This window comes from Benincasa hispida, chromosome 11 (assembly GCF_027475165.1).
Source record: "Benincasa hispida cultivar pf3 chromosome 11, pf3_genome.v1.1, whole genome shotgun sequence".
In the NCBI taxonomy this organism is placed as follows: Eukaryota; Viridiplantae; Streptophyta; class Magnoliopsida; order Cucurbitales; family Cucurbitaceae; genus Benincasa; species Benincasa hispida.
Genome location: NC_143488.1, coordinates 73,605,640 through 73,616,124, shown reverse-complemented (window position 1 = coordinate 73,616,124; position 10,485 = coordinate 73,605,640). Strand labels below are relative to the sequence as shown.

Below are 10,485 nucleotides of genomic sequence, written 5' to 3'. Positions count from 1 at the left end.
AAAATTATTGTGCATACTTTGCCTAATTTTTATACGAATGGTCAAAACATATGGCAGATGATGAGTCCTCTCATATGTTTTCACATTAGTGAGTGGCATCTTCCTGACAGGGTGATGAGACAATTCGGTTTTCAGCAGAATGTCCCATCGCCTTGTAATACTGAACTCGTACTGCATGATATTGACCTAAGGACTGGAGATTGGTCCGAAAAAGTTGCACATTTGGTAGTGCGATGGCACTATCATACAAGGTTTATTGCAGTGGGGGTTTCTCTTGAATAGTTTGACATAGATGTCACTCCAGAATATATTCATTGGTATAATAATATCACAAGGTGCTACGTCACTCGTCCGGGAGTAGCTGTGGGTCATCTGGTAAATGAATGAATATCATCTATTTTTTTTTAATTTAAATTTATTTTAAATATTGTCTAATTGTTTTATAATTCACAAAGATCAAACAACAGTAGACTCCGTGAGGTTGCGAGTGATCTGAACTAGGTTCTTGCTATATGTAGTGACAACCAAAGTTATATGGAGAAAATTCATTATATGTATGATATACCTATTATTCCTCCACCAGCTCCTAGACATAGAGGACATGTTCGAGAAGAGGATGAGTTTGATGAGGTTGCATATAATGTGGAAGAGTTACCCCCTATGACGCAGACGCAGAGTCAAACTAATTATGTTAGTCCGATGATGATGATGCCAGCATTTATTTTAGGACATTATGACTCAGAGGCTGGTCCTTCGTCTTCATACGTGCATGGACATGGTGGGGGTCGTGGAGAGCACAATGAATATTTATATTATGAAGCGCCTGTAGAGGTACCAGAGCAACATCAAGAAGAACCCGAGCAACCTCAAGTTCGAAGTCGACGACGACAACCGGCTCGAAATCGACGACGTCTGCCTTGTGGAACACATTGATTTTTGTAATTATTTTTATATAAATGAGATATTTCATTTACATTTTTATTTTTATTTTTATGAGTTATTATTTTTTTAATTTATTCTTTTTAGAGTTTAAATAAAATAATAAAATATTTTTAGAAATTGTTTTTATAAAATGAAAAATTAAAAAAAAAAATTAGAAAGAAGAAGGTGGAATGTGTAATAATTAAAAAGGAAAAAAAAAAAAAGAAATTTGTACGGTATTCTCGCTCTCGAATTTGATTGGGAAGTTCAGTGGCAAAAAGAAGGAGATTCATTAGCTCATTATTTAGTCAGACTTGCTGAGATGACAAAATCCGTAAAAATTATTCAACAAGTTTTGGAAGGAATTTCAGGGGGACCTCATGAAAATTTAGAAATATGTCTTTTGATAGAGGAAGGTCTTCGAAATAATAATTAAACAGACTCAATAATAATGTTAGGAAGAGCAAGATCGAGGGTTCAAAATTCGACCTATGTAGGTTGAATTTTCAACCCTCGACTTATTTTTAAAAAAACAACAATATTTTTACAAATAGTTTGAAAACAACATATTTTCCTAAATAGTTTCTAAAAGAACAATATCCTTTTAATTTTTCCGATTAAAAGTGAGCAATTATTAAAGTACAGAGATCAAAATGGTATTTTAACTTTAAAAATACAATATAAATAATTTTAACTACACATGTCAAATGTCTAGCGAGTTTTCTAGTTTCAACAGCTACCCAATTCATTTATCATTTGATATATTAGTAGAATTTTGCTCTTAACCAAACTAAAAATCCCAACAACCAAATAAATATTTCTTTAAATTGAATTTCCAAGGAAAAAAATGATAAGACATAATTTTTTTTTATTATTAGGAATTTCAAGAAAAATGAAATAAAAAATATTTACCAAGGTTTGATATAAATATTTATTTCTTAAAAATAGATTTATTTTCTTTAGATTAGAATGGGTTAGTTTTTATCTTAATTTAGATTTTTTAAAATATATATATATATATAAATGAAAGTTTCCTTTTAGTAAGAAAAAAATTGATGGAGAATTTTAAAAACACTAGAAGTCTATTAATATCTATTATTGTTTTTTAATATGACATTTTTTTAAAAAATTTTTGAAAAAGAATCCTATTTTTGCTGGTTTTTTTTTCATAAAGTAGAGAAAAAAAAAATCCGATCAAAGCAACCTTATCCAGTTAGATTATCATCTTTGAATTTCTGAAGCTCCCCAATCCCCAAGGGCTTCCCGGAGCAGAAATCCATCCCTACCACTTGGGGATTCCACCATTTCCACTTTCTTCTTCAAATGTCAGCTTCTTCTGTCTCAATGGCTGCTGCAGCAGCACCCTCAGTTTCATCTTCTTCTCCACTCAGCAAGAAACTCTTCTTCACTCAACATCCCAACCAAATTCCCTCTCATTTCTCTCCAAAACAAAACCCATTGAAGCTTCTCAACCTCACAATCCATTTACCCAACTTTTACCCTCTTTCCTTCTCCTCTCCTTCTCATCTCCACAGTGTACCTCCTGCTTTCGATGGGCTCGAAGTCTCCGACCCAGAAACAGAATACGCAGAGATTCAAGAATCGGATGCAGAAGAAGAAACCCAAGAGGAAGATGAACAAAAGGTATCGGTATCTCGCGAAGCAGGGAAGCTTTATATTGGAAATTTACCATATGCTATGACTTCTTCCCAATTGTCTGAGGTCTTCGCCGAAGCTGGTCATGTGGTTTCTGTACAGGTTTGTGATTAATTTTTTTTTTTTTTTTTTGCTCTGAATATTCTGAATCGATTCTTTTAGGGCTAATCGGAACTGTTTACCCATTGTTGGTTTCTTATGTGATTATCTTCTGAATCTTCTGTTAGGTTATATATGACAAAGTTACGGATAGGAGTAGGGGATTTGCATTTGTGACAATGGCAACTTTGGAGGAAGCTAAAGAAGCAATTCGGATGTTTGATGGCTCTGTAATTACTAATATTCTCTCTCTTTTTCATTTTATTTTCTTTTATAGCTTAAGAATTGTGGAGATTAACTTTGAAGTTGAAAACAGTGGTTAGAAACTAGGGATGGGTATCCACAGTTCTAGCTGTTAGCTTAACTTACAAGTGGCTGTTACTTTTTTATGGGTCGATAGAAGCAAGGATGAAAATATCTCGATATATTGACGATATATCCGTGATATATCCGTAAAATCATATATCTGATAAAGATATTGAGGGATAAGATCTTTTCTCTTCGAATTTCATGATATATCGGCGATATTAACGACATATCTTTGATATATCTTTTTGGGCTAACATCTTTTGCAGCTCAACAAAATTGTGGATATTTTTGGATATATCGTAGATATTTTATGGATATATCGTGAAAATATCGTGGATATTTCGTCTGGTTATCTCTACATATCTTTTTTTTTTCTTTTTCCAATATCAAGCTTTTCCAATGTGCTACTTTTTCTAATTTTCAAATTTTTTGAATTTTCAAGCCAAAACTTTTATTTTCTTAGAAATTAAATTTGGAGAAACCACAAAAAAGACTTACACCATGGCCAAAAGTGGGTGGAGTAGGAATTAGTCTCACCGTTGGAGAATCTCAATTCATGGATGCCATCCATGATCATAGAGTTGGTGGACTAGGCAATAGGAAAATCTTTCTTTCATAGAAGATCCATACATGATGATGCTTATATTGAGGCGACTCACTTGTTTCAAGTATAAAGGAATGGTTTGGACAGTCGATATGGACATGGTCAATAGGTCTATAACAATAGTAATTATGACTATTCTCATAGTAAATATAGTCATTCAAGTGATTATGGTTCCTGTGGTTATAGTGATGGGTTTAAGGCATCAATCTATACACGAAAACAACTTCCTCGTGAAAGTGATGAAGACTTAGACTTGGAGCCTTTATGTTATTTACATTCTTCAAGCCGTCCTCTGAATTTAACATAGTTTGATCAAAAGTATCCTAGCATTGAAGTTGATGGTGAGATTCATGGAAGACATACTTCCAATTATGCTATAAATTTTTAACATACAATGAGTTGGGAATATCATTATCAAATGAATTATGGTAATGTTGGACTAGTACCTATTAGATCATCTTTTTATTATTGAATCTTGTATTTGACCTTCATTTTATGTGACCTAGACTTTATTAATAAAATATTCAGTTCATAATAATTTTTTTGATCTTCATTATTAAGTATTATTCCATTATTAGACATATTTAGCTTCTAATTATTGATTTATATGCTAAAAGTCATAGCTTATTACTTAAATAAGTTTGTTCTAAAATTTCACAAAAAAATTCACAATATTTTTATGAATTTTCGTGATATCTGTGTTTTTTCTTAGAATATCCATCAACATTTAAATATCCGTAAATCTGACTTACCAATATTTACACTGATAATGATATTTCATCCTTGGATAGAAGGGCAATGTTTGGTGACAGGTTTTTTTTTCTTTCTTTCTATTTTCTCATGCATTTGGCTCGAGAGGAACAATAAGTTATTTAAAAAGGTGGAAATGTCGTGTGCAAAGCTTTAGGGGTGGTGAGTTTTTTTACAATAATTGTGAAAATGGGGGATCGAATCTCCGGCCTCTATAGAAGAAGATCATGCCAAATTGCCAATTACCATTGAACTATACTCATTTGAGATTTTAATGCCTCTTATTGGCGTGGTCACTAGGCGTTATTGTAATCATGATATTAGTTTCTTTTCGGTTAATTGAGCCATTGCCCATTGGCATAACATGGTGTCTCCACAAATATTCTGCAATGGCATTGTTGGTGCCTTTGTTGAATTAGATGATATTAATGTTAAGTGTTAGACATTAAAGGGGGTGCTGATGATTCTTTTCTAATACAGTAGTCACAAATAGACTACAAATTGTCAGTCTAATAGTTTTGATATCACGGTATGATGTCTCTATATGATTGAGAAATTTATTGATAGTGTACAATATTCAAGATTGCCATAATGTTGCTAACGGTTGCACTACTTGTCAGCAAATCGGTGGTCGAACCGTTCGGGTGAACTTCCCTGAAGTGCCAAGGGGAGGAGAAAAGGAAGTCATGGGGCCAAAGATAAGAAGCAGCTATAACAAATTTGTAGATAGTCCTCACAAGATATATGCAGGGAACCTTGGTTGGGGTCTCACTTCTCAGAGTCTTAGAGAGGCTTTTGAAAACCAACCGGGGATATTGAGTGCCAAGGTCATCTATGATAGGGCATCTGGAAAAAGTAGAGGTTTTGGATTTGTATCTTTTGAAACTGCTGAGGATGCAGAGTTTGCTTTGGAGTCCATGAATGGAGTGGTAAGGAAGTGGAATTACTTTCTAAAAGAATGAGAATCTAGAATTAATATCTAAACAGAGTAGTTGCCAATATGATTCTAGAAGAAGACAACTTGAACATGTGACAGAATTTACTAATGTGATTGATCCCCAGCTACATTATTATTTTTTAACTACCTCTAAATGGGCTCATATTAACATAAACCTTGCAAACCGAAAAAGTCATGAGAAAATGTACCTGCTGTGTATTCAGTCCCGTGTTATAGATACAAGTCACACATTGACCTCTTCCTATGCAAATATGCAAACAGGAAGTTGAAGGGCGGCCGCTTCGTTTGAACATTGCTGCAGGACGGGCCCCAACTTCTCCAGCAGCATTCCCAAGGACCGAGAATACCATTGACAGCAAAGAATTGCTTACAAGTATCAGTGCCTGAAATCTGATGATGAAAATTAAACTGAAATTGAAGGCTAAGGAAATTGTTCTGCAAATTGCACAGATTCAGGTCATCCGTCGAAATTTTCTTTCATTCCTTGCTCAACTACCAAGGAAGGCCTAGATTTTTTCATTGAGTGGTGTGAGTTGAGGGAAAGTGTGAAAATGTTGCCATGGGTTAACGAGTTTTTTATGTATGACTTGAGAATTGGACTACATGTCTCTTTGCTGAGTTAATACTATAATATTCATCTCTCGGCCTTTTCTTACCTTATCTTTGCTATTTATCACTACAAGTTTTCAACTACTGATTGTTTGTCGTCTCTCTCTCTCGCCCCCTCCCTCATGAGAATTAACAATTTAAGTGTAAAAAAATCTCTTAAGAAAAAAAGGAGACAGAAAAACTGGAGCATCGGTAATGAAAGAAAAGTTAACATATTGGAGAAAAATGTGCTTCTGCTTCCAAAACTAATGGTGTGTAAAAATAATAAGAGTTTTAACAAAAAGTAGGTTTCAGATTTATACTAAATTTTTTCATCAAGATCATGAGAACCAGCAAGGAGAGCATCTGCTGCCGAGTCCAGGTCTTGAGGAAAGAAAACTCTGCAAAATAAAGCAACACGAGTAGAAAGAAAACAGTTAGACTCCTATGAATAATTCGTTGGAGGCTTGAAGAAAATCTAAAAAGTATTTGAATGATATTATCTCGAAATTCATAATACCTGCACGTATTGTGGTACAAAGTTTCACTAAGCTGGTTGATATCCATGATACCCTTACATCCAGCCAAGACCTCAAGAACTTGCCTGAAAAAGAAAGCCAAATCTTAGAAAAGTAGTAAATTGCATCAAACACAAACCCTCTTAAAAAAATCAAGATAAGGAAAATATCCAGGATATGTAGAAACAAAACGATGAAGACACTGACAAAGGAAAAACAGAGCCAAAACATGTAACTATAGTTGCATCACAACCCTCCTTAATTTAATTTTTTTTAAAAAAATTACAATTAAAATGTCTGGAAACAAATGGATAAAGAGATAGACAATGGAAAAGTTCCATTTTAACAAAGCTTTAACAGCAGAAAAGATAATATATTCGTACTTTGAAGGATGTCATTACTAACAGATTTTTAATCAAGAACAAACATTTGTAATCTACCAACAAAGCCCAACAAATCCTAATACAGAAATTCAATAGAGCTCAATGTCGTAACTTCTGTTGCAAAATAGAAGAGGGGTAAAAGAAGAAACATTTGGTCCAATGATGCACCTTATCCTCCCAACCTATATAGAAGGGCAATGTTTGAAAAACTGAGTGCTTTTATAATTTGAGAATTTGCACAACGTATGATAGTAGTTCTTCCATATTTCTCCTTGTAGGCATACCTAGTTGGTCCACTAAAACTTGAAGCAATTATTGGAAAGCATTTTCCCGGATGGTGATATAAATAACAGTTATAAAGTAAAAGGGAAGTCTATTTGAGGAAAAGAACAATAAAATACGTTGTATCTTACCGAACTAAACATGGTTCATTCCGGCCTTTCACTATGCACTGATCATCATGCTTCTCTTTCTTCTTAGAAGCCCAGACCGATTTTACAAACTTAATCCCAGCATGTGTATTCTTGATTTCACAATATGGAGAGTCTGTCTCAATCATCAGTCTCTCAGTTGGTATGCCCCTCACAACATCAAGATTTTCAGCAGTTTTCAGAGAGCAACCATTAATCCCTGTTTAGCAGTTGCAATTAATTTGAGGAATGAGATTTAAGAGAGAAAAATAAAGCTGTAGAGATGAGCAAGTGGCAATCACCTATGTACAAATTACTGAATGAGAGAAGCTTGTCACGATCTTCTGCACTATCTGTGAACGAATGAACAACTCCAGCACAGAACCTATGCAACAAGCATTAATGGCACGATCAAAATCCATGCAATAAGAAAAGAAAGCAACTAAATTTTACAAGTTACTGATCATTTATGAAAAATACAATAATCGAAAGGAAATGAGGAATATGAAATGTATATACATGTAATACTTGAACTGTATTCTTTAACAGTGCAATTCTGTTGGATTTTTTAAGTTAATGCCCTTATAATTGTCTCTTTTCTCCTCTCAGCCAAAAGAAAAAGATATATGTATGTGTATATGTATTTCTCCTCTCCTAGAAAGTGTATTAAAGATAATTGCATTCATCTTAAGTAAGTTTATTCTTTCTTTGCTATGAGGAAATAATCTGATTTCCCTTTCCTTTGTCTATTTTATTGTTTCTTTCATTTCCTTCACAATTTCTTCTAAAAGAAAAGCTGGTGGTTGTGTTCAAAGGTATATATCAGAGGACTGATTAATTTAGTCGCAAAAACAATTTGGATCCCAGTGTAATGATTGCACAGACTCATGTACCTGTTGAAATAATCGATGTTTTTGCTCTTGGTACTTGAAATTTTATTCCTCAGAAGCATTCACATCTTGGTTCGAGTTTTCTATTTCAAATCCAAATGACTAGTGCCTTAAATCTAGAAAATTCTAATATGGTAAAGGTTTGGTTCTCTCATTGGTTTAGAAGTCTGACCTTTGTTTATTTCGCTCTACAATGTCACAAAAATCTTCAGCAGCTGCACGCATGTGTAGAAACATAGGAAGCTTTGTTGTGTGCGCTAACTCAAACTGCTTCTCAAAATATCTACAATTACACATATCAGAAATAAATATCCAATTCAACAACATAAGATTCTGCGTATCTGTTGGGTTGCATAAAATGCATAACATGGGATTTGAAGAATATTCTTTTAATTGATCACTTACTTCTTTTGAATATCAGCAGGGCAAAAGTGAAGCCTGTCATAATCTAATCCACATTCACCAACTGCAACGACCTTAAATACATATGTGTGGCATGAAGATGATTAATCCTCTCAAAAAATCATGCCAAAGACATCTATTTTTTTTTTCTTTTTTGGAGAAAAGAAACATACAAACCTTTCCTTTCTCAATTCCCTCTTTGGTCAATGAAAGAAGAGCCTGAAAATACGTCTCTGGGTCATCACTCTCTTCAAATTCCTGAAAAGAAAGTATATCACAAGCTATACAAAACCATGAATGATGCATGAAAAATAGAAGAATAAACGACCTTGCATCTAGTTGGATGCACGCCCACGGTACAAAAAAGCCTTCCTACAAGCAAAAAAAGATGTTGAACCAGGAGAAACACAGATAACCCAGTAGGGTATTAGGAAGTTCAAAAACAGTATAAAAAAGTTCAACAGAATTTAGACTACAAAAACAAAATAAAACCATCTGTTTCTGCAATTTTAAGGGCTTCCCTTGATTCCTCGAGTGATCCACCGGTCACCTGCAATTACAAACTATTCTAGATCGTATCACTATCATCTTCAGACCAAAAAAAAGACAGTAAGAAATAAATGGTTTATCAGAATACATATTACATGCATGATTTATATGTTTATAATTTCTGTCATCCTTCTGGTCATGGAAATAGAAGTCTCAATGTAAGATAAAATACACACATTTCAACACCATTGAGATATGAATAGTCCCTCCATGATTAAGAAATGTCTTGTTAAGAATCTAAGAAAAAAACAAGTTCAGATCCCTCAGTATAATATGCATACGGTCGGACCATTTTTTTATAAGAAAAGAAAGATTTCATTGAAAAATGAAATAAGGAAAGACCCCCCCACACCAATTTTCAATTGAAAACTAAATAAGAAAAATTACAACTCTTAAAAAGGTGCTTAGTTTTGCACCACTAGCTCTTTTGTTTCGTCATTGAGACTCAAGCAAAAGAGAGCATCAAGGAAGCCAATCCATGGATACATGTTTCAGAACTTATAGATACTAAGAAAGCAATCAAATAACCGAACAATGGGGATAACCCTTCACGCATATGTACTAACACGGATTACAAAACAAAATGCAAAAGACTCACAATGATTCGCTGAATCCCAGCACTCCAAGCCCTGCTCAAAACAGCTGCTATGTCAGCTGCGTGGTATTGCTTCCCGTGGTAGATTCCTTTGAACATACCATCTGCATTCAAAACACTAATCTCATTCCAGAGAAATAAAAGGACAGAGACCCTTTCGCACATCCTAATGTATAAACAACAGACATTCTATCATCGAATGAAATGCTGGCCTCACCTGTAAAATTGACCGCAATATCTGCAAGATAGCATTGATGGAAAGGCAAAAAGAGTTAATTGCAGCTCGATTGAGTAAAGAAGGACGAAAAATAGTGTTTGGCTGGGAAGGAAGAAAGTTACTTACCTATCATTCGCAGTGTTCCCATGGTCGAGGAAAGCCAGAGAAGAGCTAGAAAGATGCGCTTTGAATTGAACTTGCTTGAAATAGGTTCGAATTGGTAAGAGAGATGACCTTGAATCTGCAATGGATTAGCCGGTCGCTGGTGCTCTCCCGCCGGATTCCAATCCCGGCGAAGCAGAAGAGTGATTTCAACGGTTGAAGATATTTCCGATCGTCCTTTTGTACGATCCCACCCTCCGCAATTCGACAACATTTTATTTTTCTTTGGAGTAATGTTCTCGAGAAATTGACATTTTTGGCCCTTTGAAGTTTTCCCATTGAAAAAAATATTCGTTTTGTTTTTAGACCTCTCAATCGTGAGCCTATGAACAATTCTTAGATTTACATAGGTGAGGGTTGATTCAACAACGGGACTCAATAAGTTTCAAGAGTAAGACCTAGATAGCTAGGGACATAGAGTGCAAGATAGAATTCACTCCTACTCACTTTGAATCCAATTGTTCATTAAAGGAT

General features: G+C 34.5%; 2 protein-coding genes across 2 annotated transcripts; one reads left to right on the top strand and one right to left on the bottom strand.

The window, feature by feature from the left end:
- Positions 1 to 1,936: 1,936 nt before the first annotated feature.
- CP33 (chloroplast RNA-binding protein 33) lies at positions 1,937 to 5,952 on the top strand. The gene is made up of 4 exons (XM_039048111.2): positions 1,937 to 2,679; positions 2,805 to 2,906; positions 4,960 to 5,268; positions 5,559 to 5,952. Exons 1-4 carry the CDS (start codon positions 2,245 to 2,247, stop codon positions 5,682 to 5,684), a joined length of 972 nt encoding a protein of 323 aa, XP_038904039.1. The 5' UTR covers positions 1,937 to 2,244; the 3' UTR covers positions 5,685 to 5,952.
- Positions 5,953 to 6,099: 147 nt separating this feature from the next.
- On the bottom strand, positions 6,100 to 10,262 carry LOC120090443 (TatD related DNase). Its single transcript, XM_039048110.2, has 12 exons — positions 9,976 to 10,262; positions 9,850 to 9,870; positions 9,636 to 9,736; positions 8,981 to 9,038; positions 8,817 to 8,860; positions 8,666 to 8,746; positions 8,492 to 8,562; positions 8,259 to 8,369; positions 7,499 to 7,581; positions 7,200 to 7,416; positions 6,406 to 6,489; positions 6,100 to 6,286 (listed from the first exon to the last, which is right to left on the bottom strand). Exons 1-12 carry the CDS (start codon positions 10,223 to 10,225, stop codon positions 6,208 to 6,210), a joined length of 1,200 nt encoding a protein of 399 aa, XP_038904038.1. The 5' UTR covers positions 10,226 to 10,262; the 3' UTR covers positions 6,100 to 6,207.
- Positions 10,263 to 10,485: the final 223 nt, after the last annotated feature.

Bases quoted from the DNA above. Each gene is read 5' to 3' on its own strand.
- CP33 (XM_039048111.2), top strand. From the start codon at position 2,245: ATGTCAGCTTCTTCTGTCTCAATGGCTGCTGCAGCAGCACCCTCAGTT. The intron at 2,907-4,959 runs GTAATTACTAAT...ACTACTTGTCAG, and splicing joins TTCGGATGTTTGATGGCTCT to CAAATCGGTGGTCGAACCGT. The intron at 5,269-5,558 runs GTAAGGAAGTGG...ATATGCAAACAG, and splicing joins TGGAGTCCATGAATGGAGTG to GAAGTTGAAGGGCGGCCGCT.
- LOC120090443 (XM_039048110.2), bottom strand. From the start codon at position 10,225: ATGTTGTCGAATTGCGGAGGGTGGGATCGTACAAAAGGACGATCGGAA. The intron at 9,871-9,975 runs GTAAGTAACTTT...GCTATCTTGCAG, and splicing joins GGGAACACTGCGAATGATAG to ATATTGCGGTCAATTTTACA. The intron at 8,563-8,665 runs GTTTGTATGTTT...TATGTATTTAAG, and splicing joins AGGGAATTGAGAAAGGAAAG to GTCGTTGCAGTTGGTGAATG.